General features: G+C 39.0%; 2 protein-coding genes across 2 annotated transcripts; one reads left to right on the forward strand and one right to left on the reverse strand.

Moving 5' to 3' along the window:
- Positions 1 to 20: 20 nt before the first annotated feature.
- On the reverse strand, positions 21 to 962 carry LOC146161079 (copper transport protein ATOX1-like). The gene has a single exon (XM_083383957.1). It carries the CDS (start codon positions 838 to 840, stop codon positions 628 to 630), a length of 213 nt encoding a protein of 70 aa, XP_083240083.1. The 5' UTR covers positions 841 to 962; the 3' UTR covers positions 21 to 627.
- A 6,972-nt stretch (positions 963 to 7,934) lies between these two features.
- Positions 7,935 to 18,364, forward strand: LOC146161080 (uncharacterized). Its single transcript, XM_083385083.1, has 15 exons — positions 7,935 to 8,438; positions 9,347 to 9,504; positions 9,998 to 10,681; positions 11,200 to 11,303; positions 11,652 to 11,776; positions 12,840 to 13,051; positions 13,500 to 13,709; positions 14,213 to 14,363; positions 14,455 to 14,549; positions 14,827 to 14,956; positions 15,249 to 15,329; positions 15,531 to 15,756; positions 16,302 to 16,405; positions 16,766 to 16,888; positions 17,724 to 18,364. Exons 1-15 carry the CDS (start codon positions 7,935 to 7,937, stop codon positions 18,207 to 18,209), a joined length of 3,393 nt encoding a protein of 1,130 aa, XP_083241209.1. The 3' UTR covers positions 18,210 to 18,364.
- Positions 18,365 to 18,697: the final 333 nt, after the last annotated feature.

Consider the following 18,697-nt stretch of genomic DNA (forward strand, 5'->3'; position numbering starts at 1 on the left):
ACATTGGTTTAAACAGAAATGACAGATTATTCTACACTATTAAGAATTAAGTATGTTCAAAGTGCACAATAAGCTAGACACCATAAATTTAGCCTTTATGAAACAATGAATATCAAAACAGCAAGGCTATAAGACAAAACAGAAGTAATAGAATAAATTGAACTGAGACAGACCACGATTGCACAGCAGTAAGTACAGTGCTTTCTCTAAATATCATATCTCCAAAGCATAGCTATTTACCGAAACATTTAACAAGATAAAGGACTACAGTGAAACAAGCACTAACTGCATCTTATACATTTTCCTTGGTTAAATTTAAGCAATAAACCAGCCAGAGTAACTACTTATTACGACACATTTTCATCATTTATATTACTTGTGTAATTTATTACAATTTAATATAATATAATAATTTTTAGGGTTGAGCAAGGAAAAACAGCAAGCACATTAGATATATAATACAGCACTTTTATGTTAAAGGGTATTTGTCATATAATTTATAGATCAAAACGACAATACCAGTGTAATCAATGACTCAAACTGTACTTCGACACAATACATAACAGTCATATTTACAATTTTTCAAAACAATTTTGCTCCGAATTTGGTTAAACGAACATGCATAGATTAGTCGCTTTTGATGTAGGTGACTTCTTTGCCAGACTTTTTCAGCATTTCGGTTAAAGCTTCTACGCTGAGATCAGAATCAATCGAAACTAATTTATCTTCCAAATTTACATCGAATTTTGAAGTGTCCCCAATTTTCTTTGTGAGAATTCTTGTTATCGCTGATGAACAGCCACTGCAGGTCATTTCAACTTTGAAAACTTGTTTCGGCATTTTGTCAACGTATTGTGGAAAACTTTGCAAAGCAGATAACGACAGTAGAATGAACTATGAAAAAAATATTTTGATTCTTTGGCTGAAAGTTAAACGGATGATGGTGCAGTAAATTAATATTACCTTGCATCGAAGTACAACTTCCTAAACAAAATTAAACTTGTAAAAATAGTTAAAAAACAAACAGAAAAACCAAAAACTTTTATTATATAAAATTTTTCCTTTTTTTCGTTCAATTTGCTTTATAATTTGAGTAACGATACATTTTGTATCGCTAATTGGATATACTTTGTTTTGCATTTAAATTTTACCGCATTCCCAATTGGGAAATTCCCTGATATCTAACATTTGATTTAAAATTATTAATTATTTTGCAAAACCTTTGTACAACAAGAGGCACGATTTTATAAACAGTGTTTTCAACAATTAGTCAAATGAAAAAAAAGGTGCGAATCGAAAGGACAGATTTGGGTTGGTACGGGAACTCCTTCTAACCAATGATACTATATAACATATATAGTATCATTGTTCTAACTAATACCATTAAGACACAGAAGAATATAAATAAAGGCCAGGGATAGCAAACCATTGAGGTCACAAATTGGCCCATTACGGTTACAAACTGATTTGTTGCTCTAAAACTATCATAAACCAATTGGTTGTTTTAAAAATCACAAAATATCACCAAACATTTCAGAACAAAACAAAATGTGTAACCACTGTTCTTCAACGTGTAAACCATGCAAAAACACAATATTTGCATCGTGGATGACCAGCCAAATTCGCCTTGACACATTCAAGACCTGAATCAGGCGCGGATCTAGGATTTCAGTTTGGGGAGGGCCATGAATTTTTTTCAGATATGACGTCACAATTTTTTCAGATATTACGTCACAAAAGTATACCATTGCGTGACGTCATAATTCAGGTAAAAATAACATCGGCTGGCCGAATAAACTAACTCCTGTAAAATAACGCGAAAAACAGACCCTTTGAAAGCACAAAAAAGTAATAAGGTTAGCTTCTACAGTGGGCCGGTTTCCTAGTTTGACCCGGTATGAAGAATATCGCTGACGCTACCATGTCTATTGTCTACACATCTTGCTTTTTCCCGAAAAGGCGAGAGCAACCGCACATGCCACCGAAAAAGCGCCGAGGCCACGTCGCAATAAAACCATAGCGTTGTCTGCTGCGGTCAGCTGTGGTTCTTTCATGACACTTCTCTCAATTTTTAAGTTACTGTAGTTGTTTTTTGCCAAATAAGGTTGCTGAAATGAGCAAAACTCTATGCAAAGTTAATCCTAACATTGGATAGGTTATTCAAATCCTTACACAAGGGTCGGCAACCTTTGTGTAGTAGTCGCGGGCTAAAACCAAACTCAGAAAGGTCTCTCACACAACATATGTTAAATGAGATTTTGTGTTATTACAACGTTATAACAATTGTGAATCAGGTGGGCCTCGGATTTTTTTGCACTTTAAAAACGTGTTTATAATTACTTTTAAGGAGGCAGTAAAGTCTTGGCGCACTATTAAAAAAGTGTAATAAAACTTTATCTTCAGTAGAAAGAGAGTGGCCCAAATAATAGATAAAAGATTCATTCTTTTATTAGCAAACGTTTCGGCAATTTCTTTTGCCATCATCAGTGCAGTAAGTGAGTGCAGTAAGTGGTAAGTTACTGCACTGATGATGGCAAAAGAAATTGCCGAAACGTTTGCTAATAAAAGAATGAATCTTTTATCTATTATTTGGGCCACTCTCTTTCTACTGAAGATAATCAACAGATCCGTGTTTAGTGTTCCTATGTAATAAAACTACTTTGAGAAAACGCGATAAATTTTATAGTTAATCTATCTTAGTGTTTGTTAACCATTTGGGGCACACCTGGCGAGCGAAGCGGGCGCGATTTTTTTGGTATTCCGGTATTTCTTTTAAATTTCTTGTTTTTGTTACATTTAAAAAAAATGGTTAAAAAATATTTTTCGATTATGTTTGAATACGTTTTTCGTTTGTCCGCGACGCACTTGGCAGCTTTCCACGGCGCAACAGTAAAGAAGCGCTGATCTAGTTCAAAAAGAGCATCAAAACGTAAACACACTGGATGTATAAAGACCATTAGCGCGAAGCGCGAAAATTTTTCGCATTTACACACTTAAAATAGTCAAAAAGTATTTAAAATGGACTCGTGTCTAATTTGTCAAAGAGGCGGCGGGCCGGATGAAGTATATTGGCAGGCTGGTTATGATACAGATTTGATTAACAACAAAAAATATTTTAATTGTGCTTGGATATAAGTTAGTTATTATATAGTCGAGGTCAGCGTACGGTCACTTAAGCCGTCTCTGCAAATTTGAAAAACGCCGCTTTGCGCGAGTGCGCGAAACGAATTTTACCATTTTTTTGAAATATTCATTATATGGCGCCATAAGCTCGCACACCACTACAAAGCTTAAAAATATGTCTTATTTTGGCAAAATATAGGCCATACTACCTAGGGAACCGCGAAAATAAGCTGCCTATTGAGTAAAAAAATGCACATATTTTTTAGTTTGGGGGGGCCATGACCATATCGCCCCCCCCCCTAGATCCGCCCCTGACCTGAATGCACCCTATATATAAGAGAGTGAAGTAACGCGGATGGCCATCGTTCAGGCTTGAGTACTGCAAAAACATTATTCGTAGCCTAAAATGTAAAAAGTCACTTTTTGTAAGCTGTTTAATCCGGCCACGGTTTCTTGACTGAGGTCAGAGAGGTCAGAGTTTTTTCTGCTTTAACCTTGAACGCGGCTCATCTGGCAGGTTGCGTTGCAAAAATTCGAGGAGCTTGTTCGAATCCCGCCCAAGGTCGTCAAATTCGATGACGTAGTCGTAATTGAAGGTACAGGGATTACAAAGCAGGACCTGAGGACGCCAGTGAACGTCCGAGTACTCAGGGTTCTTGTTGTTCCACTTAATCGCAGATCTGGGAATATGAGGCAACACGAAAGTGTTTCCCAGACTATTTTTTAATTTTATTGCGCAATATTTTGTTTATATATTTCACAATATTGTGTTTAGTCCGCTATTAATCATCTTTTTATGCGTTGTTTTATTTGTTGGTATAGTTGTTATTAACTTCTTACCTTGTTAATTGGTAAAGTTGTATTTCTCCACTATTTAAAATGTTCACGTATCGAAGAACCTCTTCTTGTTTCGATGGAGGCAAGGCATTGAATGTTGGATCTTTTAACCTAAAACGAAGTTGACGTAAAGCAAAACGAAGTTGACGTAACATCGAAAATTGCCACTTTGCCAAGAAACGTCACCAGTTTCCCAAAGAGATCATGGCAAATTGGGCGCTACATCACAATTAGGTTAATTCAATTAAGTTTTAGTTATAAAACTTCTCTATGCGATGAAGTCATTTTTACTTCTTACTTAAGCCTTTACGGCTATACACAACATCATTTTGGTGTACGTAGTTACAGGAGATACTTTAACAATGTAGCCTACAGGCGCGGATCTAGGATTTTTGTTTGTCGGGGGGGGGGGGACATGAACTAGTTTTCAAAGATGACATCACAAAATTACGTCATAACGAGACATCACAAACTCACAGAACACTACATAGTTTGATAATTTGTTAAATTTTTAGGTTGTAGGTGTTATTTTAAATGCAAAAGCTATATTACAAAGATGTTAACCCTTTTGTTGCCTGAATTTGTTTCTATAAGGTAAAAGCAAAATTTTTGCCTCGTTACTCTGTTTTTTCCCTATACTTGAAAAAAACGTCATGTTTTTTATGTTTAGTTAAAATTTTTCTATGTTGCGATGAAATGCACGACGCCTTTGGGCTAAAACAAATTGATTAAAATACGTTAGGACATACTAGAGATGCAAATTCAATGTAGAAAAAAAATTGTATATACGTATAAAATAGAAAAAATACAGCTTGGGGGGTGGAGGAGGCATAGTCACGCGCCAACCTGCATACACCCCTGGTAGCCTATACCCGGTTTTGTTGAATTCCACTCCGTGCATGTCATCTTTAGCTTGATTAAGAGCTATTTTTCGTCCTTCCTTCAACTTGTCATTGGCATCATTGTATGCCCTCTTGGTTAATTTGCTTTTATAAGCAAATAGGATTCTATGGTGGCGTTTAACGAAGACGGTCTATATACGTCGAGTCGAATACCTCACGACTCGTGGTATTGCATCCTTGCGATCCAATCTAAAATGAAACTAAATGATTCTGCGGCTCAATCACATTGGTTATTACGGATCCTTTCAGTTGTTGATTTTGTCAAGACCTGGTGAAAAGAGAATTGCGAAACTATTAGTTACAGAAAAAATATCTTAAACCACATTCTATATATATTTTTTTGGGTTTAATTGGTCGCTTTTTGCAAAATGTCTGTCTACCATAACTGCTAATGGTGTTCAAAGATAATGTGTGACGATGACGTTTTTGTTAAATCAACCACAATGACTAAAATCAAATAAGAAGCATGAAAAGTGCATCTATAGCCTGCTTTTTCAAATATTTAATATATAATGGTAGACCTGTGTACTGTTTTTCACCATTATAACCCATAGAACCATTGTATTACAGATTTTTCAATGTTATAAAAGTATTGTTTTGCCCCTCCAGCTTTTAGTTAGCTACGAAATATTCTTTCCTAGTTTACCACAAAAGAAAGACAAACGTTTGTAAAAATATGCGAGACGCGTTCAAATCGCTGTAAATGAATTTTGAACGCATCTCGCACATTTTTATCTCCTTTTTTCTTAGTGTGATTTTACTTTGCGTCTTGTTGGCTTTGTGTGTCAGTCCCTGGCGAAGGCTTGCCGGATAGTAAGCCGAAACGTTTGTAGAAAATAATATATATTGCCAGAGGAACCTGTTTTAAATATACTATGCCTGGTAGCAACAGCATATTTAAAGGTTTTATTCTACTGCCCCCCCAGTTTTTGATCATCAACTGCCAAATGTGTAAAAGAGCTTGTAACAGTAACCACTGTTCATAGTTTTTTCCCCTTCAATCGAGAAAAGTATTAACTCGACGATAACAGCCTACGAATGGGGAACAGCCTACGAATGTCTTATTTTACAATTGCAGTCCAACATTAATTAAATCTTTAAATGAACTGTGGCATGACAAAACAGGATGTGTATATTTCAAGAAGGGCGAAACCGACCACCTTACAATCCGATCACATTAAATCAGAACAACAAACCGAATGGACAACACTGACTGCTTCTTTTAATTGCATTGCTTTAGATTTCCGGTTCTTTGGAACGTTGCACAAAACACAATTATTTCAAATAGTACCAAGTTTAAATAGCACGCTTAAATTTGGACTACAGGCAGGATAGTCTTTCCTAGACATATATTCGTTTTAGTGGTGTTACAAAGATATACCAAAAGACACCTGGCATGCACAACGCAATGCGTATAACACTTTGCCAACGTCCGATATTAGCAGTCGCGAGACATCCAGCATTATATTAAATTACCGCACGTCATCATGACGTATGTCAATGCATTCTTCCCTGTAATAAAATTTCGTGGAGCGCAAATGGTAATTTTGTTGAGCACCAAGATTAAATTGCAAGATATTTTCATAAACAAATTTTGTGGTTTAGTAGAACTGGCATAAACTTTACCGAAACGAAAGTACATGTACAGTTTTTGTACACCTAAATGGTACAGTGCTTTTCCTTTCATATTTTCGTTCTGTCGATTAGTGACAAGGCAAAAGAGCCTAGGTTGCAAATTTAACTCTAGGAAAATGTGGACTGTTATTCTAAATGTTCAATGAAAAGCGCTTCTTGATATGTTTCACTAAACGGCTTTTTCCTCCATGTTGAACAAGTGCGTGGATTTAGCAAGTCAATTGTAACAAGGGTTTGCTTTGTGTTTACATTTCACTTTGTAAAATAGGGAAGCTTGCACACACATTCGCCATTTTATGCAGTTTAATTTTATCTGAAAACCGATATGTCTTTAGTTGAGTTGAACGGCAAAGCAATACATCTTCGTTGGAATTCCGTCGACTTTATAACCCATGTGATTTTGACTAGACTAAATTTTGTTTAAAAGTTGCGGAAGAGATTCAGGCTGTAAAATGTGAGCGTAATCGAAGGTCAATAGTTAAGCTGCTTGAAAAACAGTTGCCTAACTATTTGTATCAAATTAGGCCCACAGTCGACCAACACAAACCAACAGTCCGTAGCAACGGGGTACGCCTTGGAGAGAGATCGTGTTGCCTCTAATTGTTAGCGTACACAAACAGTTACCTATTCAATGATTGAACACAATTAAAAGTCATTCCATCCCTTTGATGATCGGAATTTCGTTGGCTAGCCATCTCTCGATAGTAGTGTAACGATAAGAAGTGATCTTATCTTGGTGCGAAATAGGTTTGAGAATATATTCGGAGTGCCACATATTAAAAAATTAAACATATGGAGAGTGTTAAGATTAGTCGAAATTGATCATGAAAGGGTATTTTTACAAAAATTCAAGTGAGTTTCGCAAGTTGTACACACTCTTTGTCAAAAATATTTCCTACAGTGTTTCCTTACGTTTCGTTCGAGTGTTGATGGAATGTCAAAATGTTCTGAAAGCTCTTTAGACAAAAGTGCCCGAGTTGTTGAAGTATGGCATGGAACGCATGTCACATAAGTATCCATTGTTTGATATTCATTAGCGAATTTACTCAAGTCGACACTATCAGGCCAAGTTTTGAAATGTCAATACCTTTTACGAAAGTGTAAAGCTTAAAAGCTTTAAGCGGTTGGCACGAAGCGTATTGGAACACAAACTTAAAAATGGCGAAAGTTTTAAAATTAGTCGTTTACTTGCCCAATGAAGCATCTACCAAAATATTAGTTTTTGAAAGTTTAGGGAAGTGCTAGCATACAAACCTGTGCACAACAAGGTAGCAGAATCAAATTTAACGCAAGCTCTATTTGTCTTTCAAATAGTTTTTGCAAAGGTGTTTTAGATTAAGAAGCATAGCAATAAACCACGTTGATTTACTTCTAAGAAACGGCCGTGCGGCGGTATTTCTGTTAGCGTTGAAATCCGCTGAAACAAAAATCGCAAAAATGTCGTCGGCACCTAAGAAAGTAAATGGAAGTAAAAGCACGTCGGGTGAGAACACCAACGAGGGTAGCCCGCATTTCCCGAAGGAACGTCCGACGGAGGACTTTGGCTCTTTTTCCTCGGCAATCATCCCCTCTTCCAAGGATGTGTTTCGAGGCCAGGTGCTGGTCAACCGGCTGCTGGTCTACTACAGCAAGTTCGCCGGATCGCGCGAAAAGGCGACACGCTACGCGCAAAAGCTGCTCGACCTCGGCCACATCGAGAGCCTGACTCTAGGTCGGACCTTTGAAGATTCGGCGCACGTCTACCGCTGGACCGACGTCGCTCAGGTCATGAACCAATCCAAAATCAAGGGTGAGGGAACGGTCGGAGAAAGCCCGGAGGAGGACAAGGTCAGGCGTCCTCTGCCTCGCACTTCACCGAGCAGGAGGACTGACCAGGAGAAGGGGAAGGCGATCTTTAAGATTTCCATCGAAACCGACAACTGCGACGGCGCCGAGATACAGGTGACTCATGTGCGAAGCAAAACTATGACATCCTTAGGAATTTAGAGTAAGGCCAAAAAACTGAATTCTAGAATCCAGTGCTTCCAAACGTGTGGGTCGCGACCCATTGGTGTGTCGCGAAGCTATTTCAGGTGGGTCGCGAAGCATTTCTAACTGTTAATTTTTTCTATTAGATGGGGAAATTATTGCATCATCATTCCGATACATTTACGCAACACTATCACAACTACTTATAACAATTAGATGTGTTGTGTGATATTAACTATTTCAGTACGTGCGCCAGTAGTAAAGATGCAGGTTTTATGTAGTTTTATTCGTTAGGTCACATCTTATTGTGGGTCGCGCAATAAAAGTTGCATTAAAAGTGGGTCGCGAACTGAAAAAGGTTGGGAAGCACAGCTTTAATCAAAGTTAAATGCCAAAAGCTTGTTTCATATTGCCTTAACAACAATAGTTGACTTACTGTGAAACGCCATAGTTTTTTTAGAAGCAACTTAATAGAAAACTTGGTTGCTGTTTTAGGCCTAATTCGGAGAGAAACGATCAAAATCAGATTATGATTTATTTTACTTTTAATAATTAAGTATAATCTCTCTTAAAAATATGTTATTCGGATCGTATTTGTTGAAAAAACTATTTTTTTTTATATTTTGTATTTAAAAAAATTCTCAGTATAGTTTAGATATTATTTATACCTGAAAATAGAACTATATTAAAGTGAAAAGTGTAATGGTAATGAATAAAAAAGTGCAAACCTTAATACATACAGTACGCCTTAAAAAAAGGTATCATTTTATCCAGGGCCAATACACTGTTTTAATTGAGGCAAATTAGTTGATAATTTGCAGTGAAAACAAAAACTAAATACGCTAGTTGGTTAAAAAACCAATCGTGCTTTTGATTCGCAGGCTCGAATTCGAGCGCAGCCTCGTTCGGGAAAAGAAGGAATAACACACGAAACTTTGCTGGCGACCAAATCTGCGACCGCGGTAACGGAAGACTCGTTTTTTGGTCAAGGTGTCGCCAAAGCTCTGAGCTACGTCAGTGAACCGACCGCCAACGAAATGTAAGGCCGATTTTAAATTTAATTAATCAAAGAGTTTCCAAACATTATAAATTAAAGTGGAAATGCTACGACATTCAAGGCTGCCGCAAAAAAATGATTAATTAGTTTGTTAGCAACGTTAGATGCTGAAAACAGTAATGTGTTAACCGGCGATGAAAAGTTTAACAATGGAGAGAATTATTTGGTACAATTATTTAAAAAAAGACAGTTATCTTCTAACTATAAAACCAAATTGAGCTAACACAAAGAGTTGTCTTGTGCGTTTATGAAGTCTGTGGGTCATAATATGTGGTATACGTATTATAACTTAATGCAGAGGCTTGCAGCGCTTCGTAACATTCTGATATGAGTAAGTTTTAACCTCGCGTCGACCAGTTTGTTCACAAAAGACTGATAAAGCGCTTATATTATATTGATTAGCGTTATTTCAATAATAATGTCAATGAACGATTTTAAAGTATAGTGTATAATTTTGTGTCTTGTGTAATGTTAGCCCGAGATCCACAAGCCCTATTATAACTGAACTTTCGCCGAGTCCCGTTCCAAGAAACAAACCAGAGGAAAAAAGCCCGGACCAGGTGCCCCAGAACAAGAACTCAACAAAACCGCACAACACATCAGATAAAAACAAGACGTCATCTGTCAATCAGAAAAAGAGCGAAACTACTTCGAGCGCCAATACAACTCCTTCCAAGCGAAAAGCTTCACAGGGGGAGCCGGCGATTCGAAAATCGCTCTTCGGCGACAGCGCTGCGAAGCCAACTCAACGGACACGAAAAGAAGAAGCTAGGGCAAAGCCGTCCCCGGTGAAAAGCGCAACAGAGCCGGCACTTGTCGTTCCCGCGAAAGCCGCACCTGGCCCAGCTGCGAGAGACTGTAACCGCTTGAATAAGAACAAGTGCGTCACGACGAAGAACTGCAAGGAGACTTCGCTCGACTCGAAAAAAGGCGACGAGCAGCGCTCGCTGGAAGCAGCGACGGTCCCAAGCGACAAAGGACGAGTGTCGTCGCGCGCCGAGCACAATGGAGACGGGGCGGACGGCGACAATGCGACAAAGCCAGGTTGTGACAGGAAGCCTCATCTCATGGCCAGCACACAAACGTCAGAGAAGAGCATCTTGAGGGCCTCGAAGCTCTACAGTCCGCGAGGCGGCAACGCAATCGGCCTCGACGATCGGTGAGCACTTGGTAGAAAGAACAGACATTGGGGTTAGCGTGGTTATGACGCACGCTTGCTTTTGCGCCGCGACTCCTTTGTGCACTTTTAAGTGCATTTAGACGCTAAACAAAGCCTGGTATAGTGGTATAAGCCTCTGAAAATTATTACCGTTAAAAAGTGAGTTCTCGCTTTGCAACCCGCGCGACAAAGTATTGATCGATTTGTTTAGGGCACAATTATTTTACCTTTTTACCACTACAAAAATATGCGACACGCTTAACTTGACAAAACGCGCTTAATTAACGATAAAGCCATCGTTGGATACCTTATTATTATCAGTTGTCCTATCGGCAGTGTGCATTCAAGACTCGCATGCAATGTTTATTTATAATACAACTAGTTTAACTTCCAAAGTTACAAAAAATCCGGCACACTTGAGAATCTCACAAGGTATCAAAATTCTCTGTGGGTTATGGTAATGAATTTCCATAATTGGTCACAAAGTAACGAAGAAAATGTTAATTATTGATTAATAGAGTCGACCCATCTTCGCGTGATGCCTCGGTCCTTTCGAACGGAAACGACTCACAAAAAGTGGTTGAACAAAAGAAGAAAACGAGATTTGCAGACGAAGAACAGGGTAAAATTTATAGTTTATCTTGTTGCATTTAAATGCTTTGTTCGCTTTAATTTGCTCGATGGCGAGAAAACGTGAATAACTTTGGACAACCTTACCATCAATAAATATAAATGACCTTTACATAACCAAGCCATTAAAATGTAAATTAGATTAGCAGTATCAATCTAGCAAAATGTAGCGTACATTACCTTCACTGAATCAAACAATCCAAAAAATAAATTACCTTTAATATAATCGAATTTTTGGAAGCAGGAACTGGTTTAGGCTATAGACCAAATGCTCACGTTTCCATGGAAACACCTGACAAACGCTTGACCTTAATGCGACTGTCATCGAACTGTTTTACAGTGCTGACGAACGGCGAAGTGCAACGAAACCCGTCGTGTCTGACCAACGAAAGCACCGAAATGTCGCTTCACTCGTCCGGAATTGCCGAGGATTCGAACGTAGAGGCGTTGTCGCTACATATACCGGTACGTATATAAAGCTAACACGACAACAGTACACGTTTTAACATGCGGACTTTAGCCACGCATTACACTTCATGTGTCTCTGATTAATGTGCTTACCACCAATGCCGTTCTTGTATCTGTGTCGAATCACCTGATCAGAGTTTTTTTTATAATATATACCAAACGGAATGCTGATAATATAGGCCTACTAGCAAGAGCAGCTCTTCTCAATCAGACATTGGGATGTGAAGGCTTTTTTTGTCTGCGAACTTCTGACTGTATTTGCGCTAAATTTGGTTTCGGAAAATACAAGCTTCCGTTTAAAATAAACAATTTAATTTGTTTTATGTGATAAAGTAATAATTAATTACGGTATGACACCCATTTTGCCGAATTTGAGCTGCCAGAAGAAACATGTACCAGTTCAGGATTAGTATTGAATGGCATTTGATATTTGTATACCTAAATTTTTTTTTAACAAAAGTTAGTTGCAAGGTACTAAAATGTTATTATAAGTGGGCCGCGACGTAAAAACGGTTGAGAAGAAATGACCTAGAGCAGTGCTCTTCAACCTTTTTTGGTTTGGTTATCCCTTAAAGTTTTTGTGACAAACTCATGCGCCCTGTTTACTTAAAAGGTAAATTGAGGTAAAAGGCGATCTGAAAAATCATTATGCTTATTAATATCATCATGTAGGCCTATTTAAACCGAGCGGAACTGCCGAAGTTTTAAACACTGTCGGTGAGAGTTCGATTATGGCTGCAGGCTGCTTAAGAGTACTATTGCATGTCATAAAACAGCATTCAGTGTTAAATATTATTATTTCATTAAAAGTTTGTGACGCATCCTTGTATACTATTTCGTACTGGTGCACCCCATGCATATTTTGATGCACACTAGGGTGCACCGTGCACACCGGTTGAAGAGCACTGACCTAAAGCTTAGCGGACAGAAGTCATTTTGACTTTTCAACGATTTAAGCAACTAGAGATAATAACAACGAAAAAACTAAGAAACCAGAATGTTTAAATAAGGATATCAATTAACATAACATCAAAATATCTAAAATAATAATCAATTTTAGCTGAGCCCACCTCCACCCTCGCCAACGTCGCCCCACTGTCCTTCCTCGCCATTGCAACAACTGAACGGTGACTCTCAGTATCCGCAGATGAAATCCCTCTTCTGGAGCAAGATCGATCAGCGAAGGTCTAGTGCGTCCTCCCCACGTCCGGGAAGGGTCTTCTGGGAGGAGGTGGAGGAGCTGATCGCTTTTAACCAGGAGGAATTTGAAAGGTGAATAGCACGTTAAGCGTGCTGTTTAGCTGGGTATTTCGCGAAGCCACTTGTAATCCACAAAAAAAACCTAATTCCTTCAAATTAAATACAGGCATAAACATTTTCTTCTTAAAACAGTTTGCAAGCCTTGCAGGACTATCCTCTTTCGAGAGAATAATATACACATTAAGTAAGCAAATAACCCTTTGCCTCATACGTAAAAGCAAGACTTTCGCCTCAGACGTATAAGCGAGGCTTTCGCCTCATACGTATAAGCAAGGCTTTTGACTCGTACGTATAAGCAAGGCTGGCGTTTTCGATAAACAAGCGTTTAACACCATTCGTACAGATGCCAAATACTAGGTTGGCCAATCACGCCAAACACCTACAGTATAAAGCTTAAACAAAACCAGCAAGCACCACAATTTCGCGCGACGGTTACACGCTTTTTCCAAACCCACTACAGGCTCTTTAGCCGTCCGCCAGCGGCACAGCCCAGCCCGCGAGGGAAAAATGGACGAAGCCCGAAAAGCCAGGAACCCGGAAAGCGGCTCAAGGTGCTCGGCGTGGAACGCTCCAGACACGTTGAGATCAGAGCGAGTACAGTTCGTCTTCCAGTGGAGGCGATCCACGACGCTGTGATCAATATGGACGACGAGCAGCTGGACATAGACGGGTAATGTCCTTGCCCGTGTTGTAAACAAGTCATTTTTGTAATGACTTAAGTCCCAGTCAAGCCATTCGTAAAATAACTTAAGTCCAAGTCAAGTCTTTTCTAATGAATAACAATCAAGACCCAGTCATCGGTTTCCTGAGTCATTTTCCAACCAAGTCATAATTGAAGCAAGTCAAGTCCTTGTCATAAAAATAAAACTTTAAACTTATAAAACTGGTTACTTCATCTGATTATGAGAAATGCCTCAAACGAAAAATAACAAACATAACATATATTAAGCAAATTGTCTTACTTGTATAAATTAGGATATAATTTTATAAAAATGCCTAATGTAAACACTTTATTTCAACCCAAGTTGCTTTCCCAAAAGACTTAAGTCAAGTTAAGTCATTTGAAAGCAGTGACTTAACCAAGTCATTGAAACACAGGTGTTTGGATGATTTGCTTTAATTTATAAAAAGCTTGTATTAAGTAATTTTACAAAAACAAAATGTTTCTGACAGCCTCCAAGCGCTCTTCGACATCCGTCCTACTGCTGAAGAGCTAGACGAAATCGCCGACACCCTGAAACTTCACCCGAAAGGAATTCTGGACAAACCGGAGCAGTTCATTTTAATGCTAGCTATGATCCCCAATTTGGACGAACGACTGGAGGTATTACTATTCATGGGAAAGTTTATTCCAGATTCGTAAATTTTGACTTTCCAACATCACATTTATAATGCTTAGCTTTTACAATTCGCAGTGCTGGATATTCGCCAAGCGCTTCCCAGACAAAATGGTGGAAGTTGAAGAGCGATTGAACGCGATGTCAGATGCTTGTCAGCAGATTGTTCAAAAGTATGTCAACAGCAAGTTGGGAAAAGTAAACTATACGATTAAACCCATAGCCAAGTAACATGCTGCGATACCAAACTTGAGATATCAAGCGAAAATTGATTGCGGCCTTACTAAACGTAAATTCGACACAGTGGGCAATTTTTGTTCTGCTTGCAATGGATGCCACACTTTTGTCGAAAAATCGGGCTTAATAATAATATATTTTAAATTAATAATACAATTGCCACAATGTTGAAAATTCAGGTTGCCAGATATGATGTTATGTTTATAATTATAGCTCAACTTTGCGGCGTGTGCTGGAAACGGTGCTGTTGCTAGGCAACCACATGAACAAGGGAACGCAACGCGGAAACGCTTTCGGGTTTCACCTTGACATTCTGCCCAAGCTAAAAGACGTGAAGACTAAGGTGAGCGTCCGTATCAGCGATAAGCCGATATGTAAAAAGTTAAAGGTTGATACATTAATCATATTTTGCCCTTTCTCGGTAATTCAAACACATTTACCTGCGCAATCTGGTCGAACTATAACTTCTGGCAAACTTGAAAGTTTCTGTGTACTGTCAAATGTATTTGATATACACACCATTGGTATTCTTCAGTCATAAGACTTTTATTAATTAACAAAAATACACTATCAAGTCGCTGTGCTTGTTTGTAATGACAATATAAGAATTTCCACTGTCCTCAAACAAATTCCAGGGTGGCGAAGGAAACCTGCTGCAATACACAGTTAAAACTGTGCGGGAACAGATGAAGGCCGAAGGAAAGCTAAGCACGGAGGTAAATAAATATAGGCATATTGTAGGAAAAAAAATAATTGGATTTGGTTCTGTATTATATCGTTGAAAAAGCTATTATTGGAATTTCTTAATGGGTGTGCTTCACACGATCGCAGTAATAATTGTGTAAAGTGCAACAAATATAACAGTCTCTATTTTTCGGCTTAGCTTTTTACGGCAAATCTTGAGTTTTTTCTTTCAGACTCTCGGAAGCCCGAGGCTCGACGACACTTGCGGGCTTCCCGACCATGACGTCATAGCTCCTGCTGTTGCGACGTCACTGGGCGAGCTTGGTGACGAACTGGAGACCACCGCGGTGGCTCTGGAGCGATGCAAGCGACGTTTTTTGCCCGACATCGTCCGAGGAAGCACGATCCCTGCCGAGAGCGAGATGGCTCAGGAGAAGTTAGAGGAATTCCTCGAAAAAGGTGAACCACTTGTGGTTTGGGCATAGCTCGCTTATTGTTAGTTAGTTTTTGTGAGTTTCTTTTTTAACTGTGATAGTGCTGGGATGTTTTTTGTGCATTTAAACATGTAAATCCGTGGTTCTCGGACGGGCTGTCGCGACACCCTGGGGCGACATTTCTAATGCTCAAGGGTGCCGCGAGATATTTGGGAATCTTTAGGAATCTGATTTTTGCTAAACTCTTATAACTTTTTTGTAAAGATTATAGTGGAATAAATCCAATTTTCTGCGTTGTGTAAAGGTGATGTGTGTTGTTCCAGTTCCGTTTATTGTGACATTTTAGTAAATTACTTACGGAAAAATCTTATATGAGTGCCGCAATTCTAAGCAGTTTGTTTTAACTTTTAAGTAAAAATGAATCTTTATGGATATGAAATATGCCGTGAAATAAACCTTAGTATTTTTCTTGTTATTTCTGGCCGGCTAGTTGACCTTTCTTATGTAATAACAGCTAGAAGCTGTCCAGCTAACGAGTCAGTTTTGCAATCACATTCCTTACATTTCCAGCCACGTTGAAAATGCGCGAGCAAGCGCAGCTGTACCAAAGCACGCTGGACACCTGCGACGAGTTCCAGAACTACTACGTCCCGACGTCGAGCTCCGAATCGAAGGTAAAACCGAACAAACCTCATCACTTTCATAACAAGATACGAACACTAAGCTGTTGCGCCTTGAATCTGTGATCTCGAAATTTAAATTTGTAAGCAGAAACTAAAAACACTGCTGTATTAAAAAAAAATACTGCAAACCAAAAGTCTTGTTTGACTTACTTAAACCGAATCCAGGGTACAACTGAACAAACCTCTTTATAACAAGATACGTAAATTTTATAACAAGATACGTAAATTAAGCCATTGCGCCTTGAATCTGTGGCCTTGAAAACTATTTTTTAAGCAGAACCCAAAAGCACCTCTGTATTAAAAAATCTTGCATACCAATTAGTTTTTCTTACTTACCTGATCCGGATGCAGGAACCTCTTACGTCCATGCTCGAGTCAATCGCGTTCTTCTGCGAGGACTTCCGGTTTCAGTGGAGGGAGGAGCTGAGGGAAGAAATCAAGGAGCAGTTCTACAAACTGGAGCGAGGAAAACGGGTAAGTGGACGCAGATGGTCAACAAGCTTTTGTAAATATAGAACCAATTGGAAGAAAACTAAAAGTTTTTTATTGCAATATGTATAATTTATGTATGTCCGAAATGTTTACACATGTCATTTGATAGTTTGGATTTTTTGCGAGCGCAACTGTATAAGTAAACCTATTTCCTTGTGCATAGGTTATTTTATCAATAATTACATAACTCAAAAGACACAAAAGATAAATAGCCAAATTCATGTAAATACATTCCAGCCAAAAACTAACAATTGAGTAAAAAATAATACGTTTTACATTTTAAATATTAGACCGCAATACGAAGTTGTTAAGTTTCTGTGGCAGCATAAAACTTGGTTATCAACAGCAACATCACTTTTACCAATATCGTCTTGAAATATGCCGTTGCTACCAGGCATAGTATATTTAAAACAGGTTCCTCTGGCAATATATATTATTTTCTACCAACGTTTCGGCTTACTATCCGGCAAGCCTTCGTCAGGGACTGACACACAAAGCCAACAAGACACAAAGTAAAATCACAATAAGAAAAAAGGAGATAACAATGTGCGAGATGCGTTCAAAATATAAAGCGATAAGACAACGCGCAATTGTTGCTTTGTGTGTCAGTCCCTGACAAAGGCTTGCCGGAAAGTAAGCCGAAACGTTGGTAGAAAATAATATATATTGCCAGAGGAACCTGTTTTAAATATATCGTCTTGAAATGTTAAGCACAATAATATAAATGGAGCTTTCCATAGTTGAAGGCTACAGCAAACACACGCGGTTAGCCAGTTAGAGTCGAGCAATTGTAAAAACCTATATATTACTTCCACAGCAACGACTTAACGCACTGCGCATCACCAGCACGCCTTCGGCTCTCAAGGAGCGCTTTATGGAGCGCAGGCGTCGGGATCGCAGAAGTCGGGAAAACTCGAGGGAAGGAAGAAGCAGCACGGAACCGAAACCTCCGCGCCGAATCCTCAACATCGCAATCCCTGGAGAAGCGAAAGAACCGACGCAAAACGGCCACAGCCTGTTCGAAGGGGACCAGAAACCGGTTAAGGCCGGAAACAGGCCGCGACGCACTTACAAGTTCCTGACGGACGACACTAGCGACTCTTTGGCGACCAGCAACGGCGGGACCGGGTCGCGTTACGGATCCGCGGGAGGGCGACAGAGAACGCAGGAGGAGGACCTCACGGAGCTGGCCAATCAGAACTCGAAACGCCTCCAGAAGCGGATGATGGAGTGGAAAGGCGCCAAGCACGCGAACGAAAGGGTAGACGCAAACGCGAAAGAGGGGAAATATGCTGCCAGCTAAAAGATACGCTTGAATTTATGTGCTACTAGTGGGAACATTATCTGTGCCAAATAAACAAACAACGCTGTTGCTCCAATATACTGGCCGATCCGTAAAACGTGCTATAACATTTTATAAAGCGGCGTAAGACAGTATAATCAAATCATGAAACTAAAATAAACAAAGTGTTGAAAATTGTGCTTGGGCATCGATAAAGTATTTTCACGGTAAAATATGAACAAAACATGTATAAAATTAGTTGCTGCCACCTAATAACTTACATCATTCTTTCGTGTACACGTGTGTAATACTGTATATTTGTTGACTGGCATTTGTGCGTAACTGTACAGCATTTGCAAAGAACTAACATTTTCTCGTGAAATGTCAAAGTATATATAGTTTTTTTTTCGCTAAACAACATGTTACTTCGTTGTAAAAAGTTTGTGTAAAAAAATTCTATTTTCTTCGTCATACCTTTTGGATTTCTTGCCTAAAGCAGAACTTTTAAA

Source organism: Ascidiella aspersa, chromosome 3 (assembly GCF_963924565.1).
Source record: "Ascidiella aspersa chromosome 3, kaAscAspe10.2, whole genome shotgun sequence".
In the NCBI taxonomy this organism is placed as follows: domain Eukaryota; kingdom Metazoa; phylum Chordata; class Ascidiacea; order Phlebobranchia; family Ascidiidae; genus Ascidiella; species Ascidiella aspersa.